The 22,580-nt window shown below is 37.8% G+C and overlaps 1 protein-coding gene across 15 annotated transcripts in view; it reads left to right on the plus strand.

The window, feature by feature from the left end:
- Positions 1-22,580, plus strand: part of ESRRG (estrogen related receptor gamma) — a 580,472-nt gene that overhangs the window by 503,047 nt on the left and 54,845 nt on the right. For 13 of the 15 annotated variants that reach the window (XM_032466768.1, XM_032466760.1, XM_032466757.1 and 10 more), the window contains 2 exons: positions 12,825-12,935; positions 16,582-16,764. In XM_032466768.1, the coding sequence (XP_032322659.1) occupies positions 12,825-12,935; positions 16,582-16,764 (294 nt within the window). The remainder of the gene's footprint in view (positions 1-12,824; positions 12,936-16,581; positions 16,765-22,580) is intronic. The other 2 variants (XM_014562156.2, XM_006188160.2) reach the window with 1 other exon arrangement.

The raw sequence follows: 22,580 nt of genomic DNA on the forward strand, positions 1-22,580 counted from the left end.
TAATATGTGAGGTTTTCCCAGCAAATCAAATATTCTTTCCTCTCATATTGCCAGGGTGAATATTGAATCATTAAACTTGGATGTCCTACCTTTCAGCAGCTCCCGTCTTTTTAGTGCTTCGTGCTATTTTGTTGTCTTCAAGCTTGCTCTGTCATTCTAAAGTTACAGCGTACTAGTGCATTAAGAAAAGTATTATAAGCAAAAATTACTGAATCAACAAGAGGTTCATGTCTTTCTGTGTATACATTCCAGATTTAGAAGTTTCAAATGAAAACAATCAAATGAAAAAAACCTGATTAGCACATGGCTATAAAGCATGTTGTAAATTTGTTTACTTACTCACTTTCTCAGTATTTTTGAGTGTCTACAGTGTGACAGGCATGTGACATAATGCATGTGCAATGACAAAGCAACATGCAACTAAATATACATCAGAATCATTTGGCTACGTTTCGATTCTTTGAAGCTGTCCCAGTTAGAGTGTCATTTTACACCATGCCCTCAATGCTTAACTTTTTTTAAAATGGAATTAGGAATATACATAATAAAGAAAATATTTTGAAGTTTGAGTTAAACCCAGATTATGTTTCAAAAATACAAAGAGAGTGTGTTGACAGGCAAGAGCAAGAAAATGTGGTTTGGAATACTGCAAGGAGATTTTCATGGGACATTCTGCTTCATTTTATATGAGGTAGTGACACTTAAGAGTCTTACAGCCAACATCTAGCCTTGAGCTGCCTGGTGACTGCCAAAGGATGTTTGTCTTTCCTTGGAGTGCTTTTGGATTTAAAGATTCCTCCTGGCATGTGGACCATTTTGAGTGTCCTGGCAATACCCTCCCAAAGATCCCCTCCCCTAACACCTACCCACAGGGAGGTCTTTTAGGAGATGTATGACCGGCTCCAAACACAGGCTTTCCTCAGCCAAGACCCAGTATCTTTGGCATCTGGAAATATCATTGGTGTCTTCCGTATTTTCTTCAAGCACTCTTCACATCCTAGTTTAAGAATAAAAGTACAGCTATGGACTGCATGCTGCCACAGCACTTTAATGTACAATTTTCTTACTGGCCTCAGAGTAGACACTTGTCTAATGGTTATTTTCCTTGGCAGGAAATCTTGCATGTTTCTATTTCCTTGTGTCTAACTCTCCCCCAAATCTTTAACATTATACGTCAGTTAAGCGTGAATCTGGAGTAGCTCCTTATTAAAACCTAGGTGCTCTGAGTAGTAACACAAAAATGTTATTGAACATTTGGTTTAAAAACCAGATTTTTTTTTTAAAAAGTGTCTTTTCATATGCATATTATCTACAGCAGTTCAAACTGAATTTATAGTCACCTTGCTGAAACCAAGTAAAAGGAAAATTCTGAAAATATCCAAGAGATCAAAGGATGATAAATGGAAATTAATCGTACAGGAAACATCACTTATTTAGTGTGTCTGTTATTGAGAGTCTTTTCATATTCGTCTTTATTTACTTTTGGTGAATATATCACTTCTGTATGAGCACTTGCTTATTATCACTGCCTCTCATGATTATCCTACCCCAGTTTTTCTCATGAGATCTAAATTTCTTAACAGTCTAATTTATCATCTTTGGGGGAGGAAAGCTGGATCGGCTTGGAGATGTGCTCACAGTAGCCACGTGCTTTCCTGGACATCCCAGGGCCCCAGGCAGCTGGGAGTGTTTCCAGAATCTTCCATGCTGTCTTCTCCACTTCTGCATTTTGCAAGGCTTACACCATTCTCTCATGTGCTCCTTTGCTTCTCCTTTCTTTTTCTCCATTAACTTTCCTCACAGGTATTTAACAGCACAGTTGGTGGATGAATGGGGGTTCATGAGGGTGTACAGAGTTGGGGATGGAAACCACTGTCTTTTTTTTTTTTTCAATTGAAGTACAGTCAGTTACAATGTGTCCATTTCCAGTGTGCAGCACAATGTCCCAGTCATGCCTGTACATACATTTATTCATTTTCATATTCACATTGTCTTTTCTTTATTTCATATTACACTCTGAATCAACTCATTGTAGGGTGTCCCTCTAACTCCCTCCCTGGTTGTTAATGTCCCTTCATGTCTTCTTGTCTTAGTCCACTCGGGCTGCTATACCAGGGTATCATAGACTGGGTGGCTTTTATTGAGGTACAGTAAATTTACAATGTTGTGTCGATTTCTGGTGTACAGCACAGTGCTTCAGTCATACATGAACATATATATATATATATATATTCATTTTCATATTCTTTTTCACCATAAACTACTATAAGATATCAAATATAGTTCCCTGTGCTATGCAGTAGAAACTTGTTTATCTATTTTGTATATACCAGAATGAAAGCACGCATTTTGCTTATGTTGTTTCGTTTTGATGAGGAGAAGGTCATTATGTTTATTGGAGGAGGTACTGGGGATTGAACCCAGGACCTCTTGGGTGCTGAGCATGCGCTCAGCCGCTGGAGCTGTATATACCCTTCCCCCCGGGTGGCTTTTAAACAAGAGAAATTTGTTTCTCAGAGTTCTAAGGGCTGAGAAGTCCAAGATCAAGGCCATGGAGGTTCAGTGTTTGGTGAGGTTTTCCTGGTTCACAGACAGCCTTCTCGTTGTCCTCACGTGGTGCAAAGGGCCCGGGCGCTCTCTGGGAACTCCTTTAGAAGGGCACTGATCCCGTCTTGAGGGCGGCGCCTTCATGACCTAGTCACCTCCCAAAGGCCCCACCTCCAAATACCATCACGTGGGGGATTCAGTTTCAACACGTGAATGTTGAGGGGACACAAATACTCAGCTGATGGCACTTCTTGTTGGCTCCACTGCAACTTGCAGAGAGGCTGCTGGGCTCCACTGTCCTCTCCACTGAGTGCAACACAGTGGCTCTCCTTCCAGCCACTTGGATACCAGCTTGTTTCAGATTTAATTCATGTTTATGGGGCACTGAATTTTGCGTCAATGTTCTCTGTGCTTCTGTGTACACAGAGACTCCCCACGGAGGGCTGGGCATTGTTATGACTATTATTATTGCATTAAGCTTATTGCTGCCAGTGTTAAGAAGTAAGAAACCATGGTGTCACAGGAAAATTTCTCAGTAGTAGTGTGAGGTTTGGGCCTGTAGACATAAATATTATATTAACATTTGATCTCTGGTGAACTGATTTTTTTTCTTGCATAATTTATGTTTTAGGTATAATTCTTTTTTCTCATGACCTAGACGTATGTTCTTTGTGCTAGAATTCCTTTATTTCCAATCTCCACTCTGCCAAATCATAATCACCAGAAAAATATTATTAAACACCGTGAGTCACTTTGGTATCTTAGAATTGGTGCTTGGATTTTCTGCTTGAATCTGGTAATACATTTTTATTATCTTTGGTGAGTTACTCATGAATTGGCCAAGGCTTAGAATTTTCCCGTGCTAAAACCACTGTAAGCTTCCCTTTTGAGCTTTATAAGTGCCCATGTGATCTAGAATCACATATGCTGAAACCAGACAACCTCCAAACTCACCGCCATCTTTCTCCGTCATCTAGTTCCCTTTTTTCTTTTTTCTCAAAAATCTATATTCTCTTTGAAATCCACATCTGGTTTTTATGGTCCTTGGATTCCATGGTACTCCCCTCCATTGAATAAAACACAGTGACTATGGCTCTCAATCTAGCAACTGGTAGACCAGCTTGGTTGATTTCATATTTAATTCATTTTTACAGGGCATTGAATTTTGCATAAATAGTATTTGTGCTTCTGTTTACAGAGCATCCCCATGGGGTGCTGTGCACCGTTATTACTGTTATTATTGTGTTAAACTTATTGCTGCCAGTGTCACATTTAATTGTGAATTAGTAGAATCACTTTTCCTGATGTTGATCTGCAACCACATTCCACGTCTCTCCCCGCTCATTCATAACTTGATTCACATGAGAAGGCAATTTCGAAAAGGATGAAGGGAAGAGTCACCGGTATTAAATAGTAACAAGACAAAATAGAGTTTAGATAGGTTTAAGTCGCAGCAATATCTCTTTCAATAGTTGATGAAATTTTTAACAGGCAAAAAAGCAAGAAAAGGAAGATTTTCTTTTTCTCTTTACAGGCAGTCTCTGTGTTTAGCAAATGCAGGCCAAGCATGTTCTCTCTCTCTCTCTCTCTCTCTTTCTGACATCAAGTAAAGTAAGAAATAGTGCCTTTTGAATAGGAGAGTCCCTTTAATTACATTGGGGAAGTGGTAATGGTAGGTGTTGCATGTTTAATGTAATGTTCTGGATGGCCCTTTTTCTTTGCTCTTTTTTTTTTTCCCCCTTCACAGCCACCTCATCTTGGGCAGAAATAAAAGGTTCAAGGCTTGTCAGCATCAGTTTATAGATAGCTGTTTAAAAATAATGAGATATTGGGTATTGTAAGGCTCAGGGCCGTCTTGCCAGACTCATTTATTTCTATTCACCTTTTGTCAGAATTGCAGACAGAAGACATTCAATTAAAACTTGTCACCTGTTGCAGATGACCTAATTTGTACTTGTACGTGTCATAGATTAGGGCGCCCGGCTTCCAGTGAAGCAGCTTGACCCCTGGTGGGACAATATTTTCCCTGCAAAATATTTTGTAAACTAGGACTATTTCAAATTGTTATCGTTTTGATTTTGGCTCCAATCTAGATGATAAATTTAGCACATATGCCTCTGAGCCAACCAAGAGCAGTGAATCACACCTTAAAAAAAAAAAAAGGAGAAGGAACTTTTTTTATGGTTAGGGTCCTGTGCACAGAAATCTACAAATGTATCGTGGATGCAGCTTGAATCTGAAACGGAGGGAAGCCTTTGTAATTTCCTATGCAAGCCTCACATGTTTAATAGTCCAGATAGCTATCAGGAGACCAAAACGAAAGACTTCCCCTTGCTAATTGTTAATTCATCTGTAGAGCAAGGAAGCTTTAATGTGAGTCATGGCTTTTATCTCTTTCAGTGACTGAGGACTCAGTTTAAAGGGGAAAAAAAAAAAAGAAGCCCACCTAATGGATATGCATTTTCTCTCCCTGTGTGATTGTTCCCTTTTATTTTAGCAGATCTTCTAGCGTTTCCACATGCAACTGAGCAATTTCCAAAGTTCCTGAATCGTTGTCATGATATCCCAGCAGAAGTAAATGTCCCCATTGGTCAGGGGTGTCTAGATGAAAAACCACCCATCTGGGTCTCCTTCTAAACTGTAAACCTCAGCCAGAATGTGTCTTTCCCTCTGTAACCCTGGCAAAACAGGCCTTGTTTTATTTCAGTAACATTTTAAGGAGGTCCTCAGAGCCAGGAGATGAACATTTCTGGGTCCCTGCCTTTATTAAGGCTATTGCAAAGCAGGGCGACTGGATCATTTTATCATTTTTGGTTTACCCACGTCTCACAGCTGTAAGCTTCTTCTGCGTGAAGACGCCGCATGGAGTCAGAGATACAAAATGCCCAGCCCTCCAGTGGAGGCAAAGGATTCATTTCTCCCCGCACTGGTTCATCATGCTGTCCATTTCTTTACATGTCCCTCCCCCATCATGATGCGAGTATTGTTTACCGCAATAATTGGATCTTATCTGCCTGTGCTTCTGCCTTTAGAGTATATACCAAATGCTCTTTTCCCAAAATAGAATTTGATGACAGAGCAGGAGTCTAAACATCGTGCTTAAGAATGTGGGCTCTGCAGCCCTGTTCCCCAGCTGCCACTCCAGGCTCAGCCTCTCACCAGTTCCAGTTTTCTCATTTCTAAAATGGGATAATAATAGCACCTGCCTCATAGGATCGCTCTGAGGATTAAATGGGTGAATGTGTGTAAAACCGTTAACCCATTGCCTAGAATAGAAGACTCTCTCAGTAACCAGGGACTGTTAGTGACTGGCCATTTTGGTTGATTCCAAGACACTCCATACAGAGATGGACTCCGTCCATGAACAATGAAGGCATTGCTTAATGGGGAGACTTAGGTGCGAGGAGTAAAGTCAGCTGAAACAGGAAGAAAGGGACTCAGTCACGAAGCCGTGTTTAACAGTATCGTTGGCTATTCTGAGAAGGGGCCGTAGTCGTAAGAGAAGACACCTAGGGGCTGGCGTGGTTTATTGTCTCTCGTGATCCTCAAGAATTTAATACGGTGAGATTCTCCCTGGAGTATGTGTGTGCACATACAAATAATTTTCACTCTATGCTTTACTGAGAAGCGCATAAATATGCACAGCTACTCTCAGTGAAATGGGTCCGCTCTGTCAGGATGTTGTCCCAAGGGAGAACCCCACGAGAGGCTGCCACTAAAATCCCCGCCACTGTGTCTGATGCTGCAGAGCAACCTACTTTCCTGCAGCGACGCAAAGGGATTTTCTCTGCCCTCTGTTTATGATGGTTCCCTCCCAGAAATCTCCGGAAAACTCAAGGGCGCTTCTAGGTACTTCTGTTTCTACACAGAAGGAGCCAGGTTTCCTTCTGCAGCAAAGGTTGGTATAGCATCAGAAGACATTGTGGGGACCGTCCCCACCCTCTTCACCTTACTGCGTCAGAAGTTTTGCTTTCCCAGTCTGCTCCCTGTACTCAGTGAACTTATTTACAAAACAGAAAGAGACTCACAGACATAGAACACAAACTCATGGTTATCAGGGGGGGATCAGGGAGTAGGGGGCAGAGGGATAAATTGGGAGTTCGTGATTTGCAGATACTAACTACTGTATATGAAACAGATAAAGAGTAAAGTCCTACTGTATAGCACAGGGAACTACATTCTATACCTTGTAATAACCTATAATGAAAAAGAATATGAAAAGGAATATATGTATATGTATAACTGAATCACTATGCTGTGCACCAGAAATTAACACAACATTGTAAACTAACTATACTTCAATTAAAAAAAAGTCATATTGATAACATTTAAATAATTCAACTATTTATTTAGTTGTCATTAATTTCATTAATCCTTTAAAAAATTAATTCACTGTCTTTTAAAGACTATTATCACTGCATGTGACGGTTTGCATCTTTGCTATTCCAGGGGTCTATGTAGTTAACACTTTCAGCAAACCTTTGTTTGAGAGCAATATTATAAAAGCCTTGTCTTTAATTTAGCAAAGTAGGCTAGGGTATCCTTGTGTAATTCTCTGAAGGGGAAATCTTTTATTATCCTATGAAATGCCTCTGACTTGGCGCTATTAAAGGTGTGAAAAACACGTTTGACTGTGGACTATATAATACTGTAAAAATTTGCATTTGGGCATAAAATGTAGACTTCAAATTAGCTGACCTAGGAAGGCCTTGTGCTGAACTGTTTTAGTTCTTTTGGCGTTTATTTGCCTCCCAGCGTATTATTTTTTGCCTTCTTGCCCTATGCTTGCGTTCTCAATTTTGTAAATTCTGACAATGCATAAGATTTGTAATTCCCTTGTGGGAATGTAGGCACATACAGTATTTGAAAGAAGAAGCAATGTGAAGTGTTCTCCTTGGAGGTAATGCCAACTATTAAAACCTTCCATTTTTTTTAAAAAAAAAAGGAGTAATGGCAGTCTCCACGTGAATAGAAAATCCAACTGCCTTAATTAACTTCAAATCCTGTCAAAGATTGAACATGGTGGGTTATCTTATTTCCTGGGAGAAATCTTCTTTTTAAACTTTTTCAAAACTTGTTTACAAGCGAAGTCCAAACCGAAATTGTTCATACTGAAGATCGCAAAGCTGTAGAAGATGGGCTTTGTCATTGTCAGTGGAAATATTTGGATTAGACTGATGTTTGTTTATGGAAAACCTGGATCTTCCAGATATTGATCCTAAATATTGTTGTTTTCTTTGTTTGTTTCTACTGAAATAGTCAACGTGAGACTTTTCAATGAAATGTATGAGGTTCATTGGATAATTATCAATTCTCTAAACTTTGTACCGTGTGTTTATAGCTAAGCTCAGGGAAGTCATCCTTCTTTTTGATAGAATTTGGGTTAATTTCTGTATCTATTCTAAAAAAATCACATATCTGAAGGATATTATTAGTGACAGGGATGAGCAGTAAATAGAACGGGATACCAAATATTTCTGTAATCTCTTCGACATCAAATAGCATCATTATTTGATTTGTATCCTTACCATTCCATCATACCTCAAATCCGCTGACCTACAGCACTGAGACAGGGTTGACTGTGAAACCCCATGGGGACAGATTTTCAGCAAATGATCATGATGCAAAATGTATTTCAATAAAGTAATATAGCAGTATTTCAGCAAAATAATGACATAATGACAACTTCCTTGGCATTTTAAGGTTTCTGAAATATTTTAATAGTGCATTTGTATAATTTCCAAGTATATTATGTTAATATAATATTGGATCATTACAGCGAAACATCAGGGAGGGTACTGTCTTAATATCCATCTTATATTTGGAAAGCAAATAGGTTAAGGAACTCAACAAACTTTACAGAGCTTACTAAGGAAAAAGCCAGAAAGAAACCCCAACCATTTTGACTCACAAACTGTGCTTTATTTATTTTTGCATATTCTCCATTTAATATTTAGGAATAAATCATTATGTTACTAGAGTTGGAAACAGTAAAGGAAGAATATTTAATCTTTTCACAAAACCATTATGCAGTCAATGGACAAAGCTCATAAAAATATTCTTACTTGGTGATTTTTATGATCTTTCCTTTTTTCTCTGAAGATTTTTTATGGTATGTGTTTATTTTTAAAGTCAATGTATCATTTGCGTGTATTCCTACTGCTGAGAAATTGTGGTTTAAATCTGTATCTTGGCAAGCACAATAGAGGTAGAATCTTGATTCATTGTGTTAGATTTACAGTATTTTAATTTAAACTGCAGTAGCATTACGTTTTGGTTAAATAGTTCTTCTCTTTCAGTCTTTTTATCTCTATGAAATTAGCATCCTAACAGGAGGAAGTATAGTACCCCAGTTATGCAGAACTTTATGCTTTCCATCTACTTAAAAGTATGAGAGGTACTTGTTGCAATTTGATGTTTGGTTTCCTCTAATCTTGCCCTTATTTGTGACTTAGTGTTATTATTGTATTGATGCCTTTAATTTTTGAAACATATTTTTCTGGAAAAAATTTAAAAACAGAAGTATATTGAAAAGAGATAGATATCTTAGTGCTATCTGCATAGTATTGTTTTGTTAGACTTTAAGATAACATTATTAAAATTTAAGCACATATATTATGACTCATATGAACAAACTTGTCTGTTTTCAAAGATGCACAAGTAAAGAGGCTGAGTCCACATGCTTGAAGATGTTTTGTGCTAATTTAACTTTTAGACGTATGTCACTTGTGTACAAGTGTGTTATATGATTGTCCTGGGCCGGGGGGACTGGTTTTACTGAGAATGTTTTTCCTCCAATAGAATTTAATAAATTGATGAATAATTTGAGCATGATGTAGAAGTAGTTGCACGTGTGTTACTAGGATCTGAGTTATTTTCACTAAGTATGAAGTCAGCTAAACCAAATCATCATTATCATCATCATCATTTCACTAGAAGATGCATAAAAAGCAGATTTTCTAGATTTTTAAAAAGAGGTCAAAGCCAGTAGAAATATTTTTTTACTTAGTTTTACATATTTGAAATTATTTGCCTCTTTTGATCCCCTGAAATGGGAATAAGAATTTCGTATGTATAAGTTATTATGATCTTTTAGTATAAATTGACTCTAGAAGTTTTTACCATTATTTATTATCTAAACTTGTCAGGAATACTTTTCTGTATATTGACTCTCCATCAACTTTTACTATATATCTGTATTAATTATTAATTAAAGAGTATTCATATCTGATTTTCTCTCTTCAGTAATTTACTATATACATGAATGTAAAATTACAAATCATGGAAGAACACTTTGTCCAGCTGATCTTTATTTTAGGAAATAGAGAAAGTTTTAAATCATGGCTTATGTAAAAAGTTCTTGAATATTTAAAACTGGACAGATACATAGATGGGGTGGCTGGAGGGACAGATGTATGTACAGGTGTTGGGAAGATGAGCTAGTTGTATGGATAGACCGTAGTTTATGTACCCACACACACTGAAAGGAAATGTGGGGTGGGGGAAGAAAGTGAAAAAGAAAGAGAATTAACATAAGAGTGAGACCACTCCTTTAGATTTTGAGGGAGCATGTAGAAAGCAATATGAATATTTCTATAATTCATCATTCAAAGTTGAAAGGAAATACACAGTAATAAAATTATTTGACAATACTTAAAGGATCTGTTCCTACAAATACAAAACATAACCCACAATTCATAATAAAAATTCTGTCCATCAGAAGTGTGTATTTTTTCTTTGTGATGTTTAATGACTAGTTTTCGGTGTTGCACTTTTCCCATAAACTTGGGCCAGTTGGCCAAGCTGATTAGTGGCGTAAGTGTGATATGACTGTGTCAGAATGGTTTCCAGCCAGGACCTTGAATCGTCTTTCATCCATGGTCCTCTTCCATAGGCCTTCAGGATGGACAGAATCCATTGTCAGAAACTCACCAGCTCTGACTCCTGTGTTGGAAAATACATAGTGTATTGTTCAGTGTTTGGGGATGTGAGGCCGTATTGCTAATGGTGAACTCCTGCCCTGACAAACACCAAAAGCACATTTTGGAGTCTATAAACCTAATCAAGATGCATTCTGTGAGCTTTCTTAGTTCTGACAATCTCAGGGATTTTAAAATATTGTCTCCTTTTTTTTGGTCTTTGTCATTGTCTTCCTTTCTCTGCGTCTGCTTCATCTTGCCTTCTCTTCACACCTCTCATCAGATCGGAGTAGCCTTCACGTTGGTTCGGAGTTGGATGACAAACATGGCAGGCTACAACCGGCGTCATGGGCTTTTCATTTTCTAATGTGACTTTGGCTTTTAAAACCTCTGAAAATGAAACAGGTTTGAATGGATCTTAGGTGACCAGATAAAACGTGACCACATTATATAACTGGAAAAATATCTTGGAGAAAGAAAGAAATGAAAAAAGCTAAAACGTGATTAAAGGGGAAAGGGGGGGAAGGTGTTAAACTTTAGTAAATTTAGACACAGTAAAAATAGAACATTAGAAAGTAAATGAACAGAGGAATGGAACTGTACTATAGATGCAAAGCAGGAGTGAGGTAATACAGTTTCTGTGTGACTCACAAGCACTATGATTTTCATTGAATACTCAGAGGTGGTACCTAATTTTTGTCTTTTTTGATACTTGTTTGTCTACGTCCACTTAGTTGCTTTTTAAATTGTCTCTTGATTTCATTTAAACTCTGCTCTGATGTTCCAGTATGACATTTCAGGCTTTATCTAGAACCAAGGGTGTGTTTGTGTGTTTCACTAAAAGGAAATCAGTTCTTAAAGTAGTATTATGAGCATAATATGAAAAGTTGTGTTCTTCTTTCTCTCGTGGATGGATAATCATGTTTAACACGTGAGTGTATGTATTCACTTTCAGGAGTCACACAGAAATACATCAGCCTTCCCCAAACTGTTTCATATAACTCAGTCACCCCACAACTCACATGATCCAAAGGATATTAATAAATGTCCCAAAAACAGGATCCTTGGTTAAATTGGTTTGCAAAACATGCATAGGTTATATCGCCCTCTGAGAATTTTACAGAGGCTATTTGCATATTAAAGGCTCTGAGAGGCCCTTCAGTAAAATAACAATGCTGATGATGCTGTTCAACTAAATCTATTTTCTAAAATAGTTTGAGAAATACCGAGATATGTACAATGAATTACTTGGTTGAATTTATTAACGGATAATGTTAATACAGTTTTATCAATTGAGGTACAACTCAAGACCACAAAAAGAGCCTCTCTCACTCCTATGTAATCTCTGTATTTGATAAAGATGTATGTGGTCCTATCCTAAACTTTACAATTACAGCCTGGAAACTAGGTTATTAACAAACTTCCCCACCCCCCACCCCCATATAAATGAAACATTTCTTTATTTCTTTATTTTTAATTTCATTCCTTTTTGCCTCTTTCCTTAATTTCGTAAATCCACTCACTGCCAGCAAAAACTCCCTGAATCTTGACCCAACCTATCACTTTTTGGGGAAAAGTTTTACTAAATACCAGTTTACTTTTGCCTACTTCCTAGCTTCACGCTTCATCTTGACCTACTAGCATATTTATCCCTCCTTCACCATCCAAGCCTTCTGAATTCTTTCAGGAATCTCCTCTTTCCATCCTGTCTTCAGTCCAAACCTGCTCAGTTTTTGGTTTTTTTTTCTCATTTGATAGAAAATACAGATGTGTGCCCAAATGTGAAGAACATTCTCCCTGAGACGTGTTGACATTATAATCTGGAACAATCCTTGCATCTCATCTTGTGTAGTGTGATTCATGCTCTCCACAGCACGTATGTGTTTCTAATTCCGTTCAGTTCCGCAGGTCCACATAGAGCCCTCTGGTAGACGGCGGAGGGTTGGCTAGCTCTTGGTCTACGGATCTAGTCAGTCCTACACACTGAGCTTTCAAGGGTGACTGGTGAAGAGGATACACATCGCCAGTGTCTTTGATTTGAGAAGCTCCTTTCATACCCTACACCAGTTTCTTTGTATTAATTCACAAGGAAATTTCTTTGATTTTCTTTGATATGTCGATGACCTTGATTTGGCCTTGCACAAATGTCTTTCAGGTTGGTTGTCTGCCCGGTTCGCTTTCCCACCTCTGGCAGTCTTGGTCTAGCCATCACTTTTTCTGCATTTTTCTAATACCCTTGGACCGTTTTGCATTCTGCTGTCTGTCAACTTAGCACCCCTGGGTGATGCTCTCTATATATTTGATTGGGCTCAAAGATAGTTACGTTGACAGTAAGTCAGTGCCTGTCTTTGCCCACAGGAGTGCGTCTTGACAGAGTACGCGGAGGTCGGCAGAAGTACAAGCGCAGAATAGATGCGGAGAACAGCCCGTACCTGAATCCTCAGCTGGTTCAGCCAGCCAAAAAGCCATGTAAGTACAGCAGACACGTCTGGCTTTGCAGCACACGGAATCCACCCAGTTGGCTCTCGGTGCCTCACTTCTGGCATCCCCGTTCCTACTGACTCCAAGAAGACTTCTCTTTGTTGGGGTTGGGGGGGGAGGGAGGCTGTGGCTCTGTTCCCATGGACTGCCTTTGAAGAGGAACAGCAGCTCGGCTAATTATATTTTTTTTTCTTACGGTTTTTTCTGCACTCCCCCCAATTTTTTTTTTTTTTTTTTGTAAGCTGGTCATTCTACGGAAGCATAAGCCAACCAGGGCATAGCTTATATAGTGCGAATTTTACATTTACTGGTTATCTTTATTTTCAGAGGTACATAAAATGGTTCATACTGTGATCATTAGTTCATTGGAGCTGTTAGTTTCAGATTTCACAAGAAAGCGATTTTGTAGTTTTCACTACCTAAATGAGTTTGACTGCTCAACCTCCCAATGAAAATACATTAGGAGCCTCATTAATTTGAAGCTGTAGATGGTTAACGCACTAGCTGGCAATGGATTTAAAACAAGAATGGGCCCTACTAATAACAAGCATAGGTTGGCGGTTCCATCTCAGATGCCCTTATGGGCATTATGAATTGTTATTTAAAAAGCCCATGGTTTTATAATGCTGGGTTGTAATTTGAAGGGATGAGGGGGTACGTAGCTAAAATGGAAGCCCCGGTCCCTTTGTCATTAGCTAAAAAGAGCTAGAATATAGATCGCAGCAGTAACTGTATTCCGTTTTCTGGAAAATCAGTTTATGGCTGTAGGGCAAAAGAGCTAACCTGTTAGGATGTTTACGCATAGCATTTATACTGGGCACTGAGAAGTGCTTTGGTGAAAACATTTCTCACGTGTAGCTGTCTTTTTCTCGGAAGACACAACCAGAACTCACCAGAGGAAGGGGCAGCTATAGCAGTTCTAGAAAAGACGCAGATAATTTTTGATCTGCTTTCGAGGGAGGAGAAAGTGTCCGCTGCTAATTCAGCTTCTCCAGGAGGGGTCGCTGCTGTGCATCATACATGTGAGCATATGGAGATCTGTTAAATAAATAAAACAGACCCTGAACTGTAAATGGAAGGACATTTTAGCTATGTCAAAGGAAAAACAACCAGTTTTACATAAAATTAAAGCTTAAGTGAACATATGGCATAGTTTCCTTTTGCCTTTCCAAAAAACATTATGTTGATTATACCTTCAATTGTCCAATCTGGCATCTCCTCCTCAGCCGGCATAAGCTGTTTGGCATTCTGCACATACAATCTAGGACTGCACTAAGCAGATTTTGCACATTATAATAAAAAAAAAACTTTCTGATAATACAATAAAATGCAATAAACACTAATGCTTAATTTCATTAGAGGTTTAGTTTTCCTGGATTCACTAGTATGCAGACTGCCCATTTCTCATTCATTTTGTACGAACGTCGACTGAAACCATTGATGATTTCCTCTACTGAGAGAGAAATGAGCGCCGGCCCATTTGTAAGTCCACCTGATAGAGAAACATCTATGGTCTTCGGCGTAAACCTGAGAAATTGGGAAGTGGCTTGTCAAGTACCTTTAAGAAGATTACAGCAATTTCAGTGAGCGCCATTTGTCTGAGATAAAGAGGACTCCTAATAAATCATTACTCATTATCTCAAGGCCTCTGTGTTAATTTTCCTGAGTCCATCCAATTAGTGTGTTTTTGTAACAAACATTTATAAAACTTAGTTTTCAGATCCGGTCAGATAAGTGCCAAGAGACTATGCCTGGGCTTCGCTGAGAAAGTGGCTGGGGGAGATTTCTGGACCCTGACTGATTGTTCATGTACTACAAAAGCCCAGGAATGAAAATTGGGTTCTATTGATTCTAATTAGGGAAACATTAAATAAGATTTACCTAGAAACAGTGCTGCCGGCTCTTCCATTTTCTGAATGATAGGAATTTCTAAGCTTCCACCAAATTCCTCTGACCCCTCCGGTCAAGTAGCCATCGACTTGGGTAAAACAGGTAGCATTTTCCCTGCACTGAAAGAACTCGAGTCAAGATTTCCTTCCGTTACATTTTTGTGCCCTTTGTTACTGCATTTATCCTAATCCTGAGAATCTAGTGGTTGCTGACAGTTTTTGTTGCATTGTCAGAGCAATGAAAGTTGAAACTTTCCCAAGCGTAACTAAAAATACAGGGTGCTGTTTCTATAGTTTATATGAGAAGCAAATGTCATTCTTTGCAGATCCTACTAATTGAAAGAAAAAGGCATCTATTTAGTTTTGATTCTTTTCTAGAAAATATGATATTTGGGAATATTTCCTCCCAAATCTGCATTTTCAACTTGATAGTAATTGAATATTACCGCCAGTGAGTGATTATCTGTTAATTTCTTGAAATAAATGGAAATCAGGTGGCAGCCATAGTAATAAAATTTTTACCTAGATCAGAAAAATTACCGATTATAGTTTGAATCTCTCCTTGTTATGTTGTTAAAGGAGATTAAAAGAATGCTATGTTTTCAATTCTAAGGTATATGATGTCTTTTCATTTTGAATTTAAAAAGTTAAGAACTTACAGAGAAAGGCAAATGGTTCAGTAAACACGGAGGAACCTTTGGCTTGGCTCACAAAGATCCCATTTAATACCCTAGTTTTTTAGAGTAATAGTACATAGAACAGTGAAATGGCTGGGTTTATTCTTACCTATTTGAATCTCCTCACTTAGAAGAAAGTATCAAATCTAAAGCTACCCATAGAAATTGAAAATAGGGCCAACAAGAAAAATCATTCCGTTAGTAAGGCTTTATAACCCCTTCCATAAACTCTCACATGCCCCTGAGCAATAAAACACATTTGATGTGATGCTTTCCATTTGTCTCTAGTGTTTATTTTATGAAGGATTTTAAAAACATATATCACAAATTCCAGACAGATAAATCTGCACCAGAGAATGAGCTAAAGACAATGGATGAAAACAGAGGATTAAAGAATTAGACACTCCGAAGAGAAAATACTGTCACACTTAAGTAGGAGTATTTTTCTGGAAACCGGCATTGGCTATATTTGGAAGATTGTCTGGCTGCGTGGGGAGGGGGAGAAAGGAAAAGAAATTCCTGTTTAATGCATCCCACAGAGATAGAGTTATACAGTCAGTAATTCACCCAGGCAGCAGGGCTCCAACCTTTGCTCGTCTTTAAAGGAATTAAGACAATTAATGACTTTCATGCCCATTATGACTATGAGCATTAGTAGTTCTTTTCCTCTCACATTATGTTCTATATTTCAGTGGTTTATGTGGGTTTTTATTTTCAAGCTGTTGTGTACTATTTAATCTGCTTCCCCAAATCCCACTTAAGAATCAAAGAGCAAACCCAGAAAGCATCTAACTTCTCTTATCTGTCTGCTCTAAAAAATTTCATTACAGGACAGATGCTTCATTCCAGCAAAAGCAGGTAGAGCAAAGAAGAAGGGAATGCATACTATCCCAACGGCAGCGGCTTATTTCTTGCTATGGGTTTTCCTGAACACTGTTTAATATATGTATATTGAATGGAATATTTGGGGTTTATTACAGGCGATTTGAGGTTTTTTTTTTTTTTCCCCAAAACACATCATACTTTAGAATGTATGAAAGAAAGATGATGCTACTAGTGATCTTGTAGTGCTCTGGTCTGATCCTGCAGATAACAAGATTGTCTCCCATTTGTTGGTGGCTGAACCGGAGAAGATCTATGCCATGCCTGACCCTACCGTCCCCGACAGTGACATCAAAGCCCTCACTACACTGTGTGACTTGGCCGATCGAGAGTTGGTGGTTATCATTGGATGGGCGAAGCATATTCCAGGTACATTTTCTGAAAAGAAAAAAAAGAAATGAAAAAGAAAAGAAAAGGTTGCAAGGACTTCCCTGGGTTGTATATGTCGATGTAGGCAAATTCACAATTTCCCCGTTAGGATTTTTTTTAAACCTTTACAGTTGTTTTTATCATACTAATTTAGCGCTTCCCTGATCCTAATAGAATATAAGACTTTTTATAGCTGCACCATCTTGAACTCTTGTTAATTATTTTTTCATATATGAAGGTACTGTTGCCAACATAAGATAAAGAGAATGTAACTTGTTAAAATATTTCTTTATCCGTTTTAAAATTCTGAGTTTTCTCCTAAGGAAAGACTTCTACTTTTTCTTTTCACTTTTAAAAATGGTTTTGTTAGCTGTAGTCTGTGTACCTTTTATCCTTTGAAAAAATCACTCATTTCGTTGTTGATGGTGGTGATTTATACTGAACTGCTTTTCATATTTACATATTGTTTTGGTTTACAAATAGATATTTACCAGTGAATTCATACATAAATTACAAAAACAAATGTTAAATTGACATTCTCAATTTTCTCATATGGTGACTTTAAAAATAGTATGTTAAAATATCCAATTAGCTTTCTCTCTAGACCCACCCTGTCAGATCAAGGAACGTATGCCTGATCATAAGTTTTGAGAATTTTAGTAGTCTCCTTGAATTATTGTATGTATGTTTGAACTTTGATCTGCAAATAGTTTCCGAACAAGTTTTTGGATGATGAGCAATGTTTTTCTGGTACAGTTAACTTATTTCTGTCTCCTTAAACTAGTTTGTCTTTATGCTTTGAATGCTACAGTAATTTCTTTAATCAAATTGATGGAAGTCCCTTTCCCAGCCCACACTGAAACCAATTTATTGGTCATGATACGCCAGCTATGTTGCTAACAGTCGTAACGAACTGTCAGGCGATATCGCAGTGAAGCTAATTTGAAGTCATTAGGTGTGCAGCGTTCAGGCGACAATTTGTTACAGTGCTTAGGAACACTGCTGACATTTCTGAATGGCTTTGTTCGCTGCAGTTCTAGATGAGGCCAAGCAAATTGTAAACTAATTTAAACATCACTCTGTATTATACCAGCTACTTTGTCTTACACTGTTTGCTAATAAAGCACCCCAAATTAAGTCAAAACTAGTTAAATAGGTGAGCTTGAATGTGTTCTTTGGAAGATTCCTCTGCAAGGGTCACTACATCTAAAAGAGAAATGAGAATTTGATCATGCGGATAGTGGATTTTGCATTTGGATTGTGGTTACAGCTATAAGATTTTTAGAAAAAGCAGGAAAAAAAATAGGATCTGCTAAAAGATGGCAAGACATTTAGGAGTTGCAACGGTGGGAACAGCCAGAATTTTCTTAAACCATATAGGAAAACTGATCTGGAAGGGAAGTGTTATGAAGGGTTTTAAAAAGAAACAAAAGCTAAGATTTGTTGAAGTGTACAAAGATATAAATATTGTATCATTTATATTTATATATTATCATCACTGTATATATGTATGTGTACATACACACAGATTTAAAATGTGGTTATTCTAGCCCAGGGTCTCTCAGTCTTGACACAATTGATATTTGGGACCAGATGACCCTCAGATACAGGGACTGGCCTGTTCCCTGTAGGATACTTAACAGCATCCTTGGTTTCTATCCACTAGCACCCTTGAGTTGTGACAAACAAAAATGCCTTCAGATACCAGATATCCTTTTGTGGGGCAAAATCACACCCCCACCATCCCCAACTGAGAACCATTATTCTAACCCAGGAATTAGGAATATTATTATCCTGAACTCAAAAATAGGGAGATCTGGGGCAGAGAGAGGTAAAAACACTTGCACAAGCTCACAAGTGGATCCAGAGCCTTCAAAACGCATCATCAGCATTGCTTCCTGGAGTAGGATCAGGATATTGTAATCCCCCAGTTGATTACATCTGAAAGAATTATTTCAAAACGGTAGTGATAGTGTTACTGTTATTAACAACAACAGCATGAAAGGCTATGTCACTCTGACTCCAAACCACCCATTATTTCAGAGAACTCTGCCCACATTCTCCCTGAATTAAGAAATTGGTTAAGCCCATATTTTGATATTGTACAGACATTCCATGATAATGACCAATGAAAGTCAACAGCTCCTTCTGATGCTCTCTGGTAAGAAGTCCGTGATAAATCTGTGGGTCCCATTGTGTATCTAAGTAGAAATGTCAGCTTACAAAGGAACTTGTCACAGTCAAGGGGCCGTGGTGACTTTTGTGAAGACAGTAACTTTAAATAACTATGAGTAACAGCATTTCCAGTGGTGGAAGCAATTGCTATACGATCATTCGGTCTTGCGCTGAGGCTTAGAATTGGTGGGGGGCTGACGTTATTTTGTCTCCACAGCAGATGCCAGAGGAGGTCACTGTGGAGTGATGAGTCACAGCTCTGGCTTTGGTGATCCCTGGAGGGTGTTTTAAACGATGGCAAAGGAGTGTCTGGGCTTTTCAGAAGGGGATTAGCCAAACGGGAATTAGCTGAAATTCCTTTACATTGTATCTAACAGTAAGTGTGCTGTGCTGGGGTTTGGAGGTAGATGGAGAGGATGCTCTGATACCGGGGTGCTGGTGTGTATACCCGGGGTGCAGGGAGCTGGGTGCAACAGCAGCATGGAAGGTGGGATGGGGAAGGTGGGGAAGCCGAAGAGAATATAAAGATTAAAGTCCCATTTCTGCCTTGATGAGAGTCAAGTCGTGTTCTTGATAACATGACCCAGTCCTGATAACTGGGGTCAGAGCTGGAATTAAAGCCAAATCAGAACTGAAATTTCACCTATCTTAGCCTTAAGTTCAGAATTCTTTTTTTTTTTTTTTACGCTTATGTTAAAAGTAAAGTGAAATCCTTTTTTAAATATAGTAAAATCCAAGCCTTTACTCTTTTATGCTGTTCTCGGTTTGTGTAATCACACACACACACGTAAACACACACACCTTTTAAAAATTAAGTGTAGCATCTAAAATAAGATCCATATCCTTTCTGCCCTGTGGAGAATACACTAGTGTATACTTGCTTTTGCTCTGTAAAAAAAGTGACAAATTCAACAAAAGAAAATATTGAAGAAAAATACCTAGGGAGTGTTTTGGTGTTTTTTTTTTTTTATCAGTAAATAGAATTAGTTGACTTCTTTTAATAAATCACACAAATGGAAAAGTGTGTTGTTATGAAACATGACCATACTTTATCTATAGAAGAAAAAAGATCACAAGGGCTTTGGAAAACGCTTGACTTTAGTTGGAGGAGCATGAGGGCACAAGAACAGATGATGGGGCCCTAATAGCCCTTTTTAAGAATGACAGGGCCCCGCCATTAGCATCCTTTTATATCCTTGGAAATTGCTCATGCCTCGCTTTTCTGGTTCCTATCTGCCTGACTCTTTTTTATTTCTCTTTCAATTTCGTCCGCGCTCGGATAAGCGCATGCTAACACAATATGATTGAGCTGTAAAATGGAACGCTGTCGCCTCTAATCTCTTTTATGTAGATACGGAGGTACTGCACAGGCCACTTCATTCTCTCTCCATTGTTGGCCTTTTTTTAGAATGGGCTGCCAAGCAATGGAGGCTCCGTCAAATGTTAGAGCTAGGTTTCACAGGGTGTGATAAGGCGATTATCAGCCCGGTAGTCAGATCTGTTATTGTTCTTTGCGGTTGATTAAAATATTACGATGTGCTGTAACTTGGTTAGCAAAATGCAGAATGTGCTTAGTCAGATGGTGCTTAAAAAAGCATAACCCACATTAGCTGACCTATATAAGTGGCTTAAATATATTTAGGGAATCTCGCCGGATGGATTACTTTAAAAAGAATAGAAAGGTGTTTGAACAATTAAGTGAATGAATGTGTTTGAGAAGATTTTTTTTTCCTTTGTCAAATATGGCACATTGTCAGGTGCGCTTGTTTATTTTTAACATGACAAATTAAACTGTTACCTACGAGAGGAGGAAGACTCTGCTCAAGTTTGGGGCCTCTTAGTCACATTTTAAAAACAATGTCTATGTCGTCAAACATCAAACAGAGAAAAAAAAATCCTACAATTTTTCTTCATACCGAATGAAGGCAGGAAATATTAAGCTCCAAAAGGAAACCACGCTAGGAAGATTCATGATAGATCAGTATTTGTGTATAGTTACTCATGTAAAGAACAGAAATCGAAAGTACAGTGTTCTGCATTTACTCTGAAACCTTTCCATATGAAAATATTCACTTAGGAAAATGTATCACAATTGCTCATCGCATTGGCTTTTTATAGTTTTCTCAACAGAAGCACTTAGAGTTTTCTATAAACGACAGACGTCTCTAAAGAACATGGGCAAACTATTTCTACTTTAGGATATAAGTTTTATGAGAGAACACCCAAGACTATTTTGAACATTGATTGCTGATGATACTGTTTAAAGATGTATTTTTTGTTCTAATGCATTTTATGTAGAGATCAATTTTTCAGATTCTATCATCCCCCAGACAAAGTTGTAAAGGTTTTGTTTTTAAATGCCCATTACTTATCTTAAGCTGCTAACACCATTAAGTGATTATGATATGTGAAAAATATTCCCCAAATTGTGTTGGAAATAATTCCTGTAAGATTATGTTCCGTTTGAAACACGAAGTATGTTTTCATCTGTGTGTGTGTGTGTATATATATACATATATATATATATATAATTATGGTTGGATGTGCAGGAAAAGGTAGGGTTGACCAAGAGAGGGTTATGTTACATTCACAAAGCACTTAATATGCTGTTTTAGATCTGTATCATTAGCGCTTGAAAAATACTTCATTGATTAAAAATATGCATAGCACAAAACTGGTAATTGGCCCTGAGGCTCTGCCCTTCCCCCATTCTGTAACTGAATTTACGTGTAGTTGTAATTTCTACTTTGCTATGAATGAACTAAAGCAATTACAGCTCTTTTCTCAGGATTAATTTTTCTTCTGTGCATGTAACTTAATGATTTTTCAGAACCATGAAGTGGACGGGTCTTTTAGTTAAGTGGAGAAATTTTAAATTTAAGATCCAAAGGCCTGGCACTTAATAATGCTATTTAAATTAGAACTATATTCAATGATCAGATATTTAGAGGTTATATTTAATGTACTTGGTAGTTGTGTCCCTGTGTCCCTGTGCTTGTGGTTTATAAAGGTAGAATTATGCTGAAAGCAAAATCAGAAAACCTGATCTATACGAGTTGGGTAATTTTTACTTAAAATTAAGTTAGTTAAGTTACTTAATTGATCTAACCATTAGTTATGTTGTGAAAATCAAATATGGAAACAATACATGTGCAACTTATACACATATGCATAATTAATTTGCAAATTATAAAGCATGATCCAAATGCAAAATATTCAGTATTCACTTTAGTGTCTAAGGTACTGCACATACTTTGTCATTTTGTTGCAATTAAAACGAAGTGACCAAAAAGTTAGTATTCATAAGAGCTATTTCAAAAAAATATTCAGAACAAACATTCATTATAACAAGAAGGGACGGAAAAGTTATTTAACCAACAGGATCACTGTATGCCTATTGTCATCATTCTGTCCTAGGGAGCAGGACCATTAGCTTTTCAGTAATCTAGTCCATCCTCCTCTGCCAAGTGTGAAATAACTGTTTATCAGTTTCTGAAGTCACATTTGTGATATAGACAAAGGAACAAGTTGAAAAATACATTGTGAAAAAAAAATCTGAAATATCCCCTACAGACTTCTTATTTTTTGCAGCTATCCTTGCTAGAAAGGAGAAGGTAGACCAACAAAGAGGTTTGAGATTT

This window comes from Camelus ferus, chromosome 23 (assembly GCF_009834535.1).
Source record: "Camelus ferus isolate YT-003-E chromosome 23, BCGSAC_Cfer_1.0, whole genome shotgun sequence".
NCBI lineage: Eukaryota > Metazoa > Chordata > Mammalia > Artiodactyla > Camelidae > Camelus > Camelus ferus.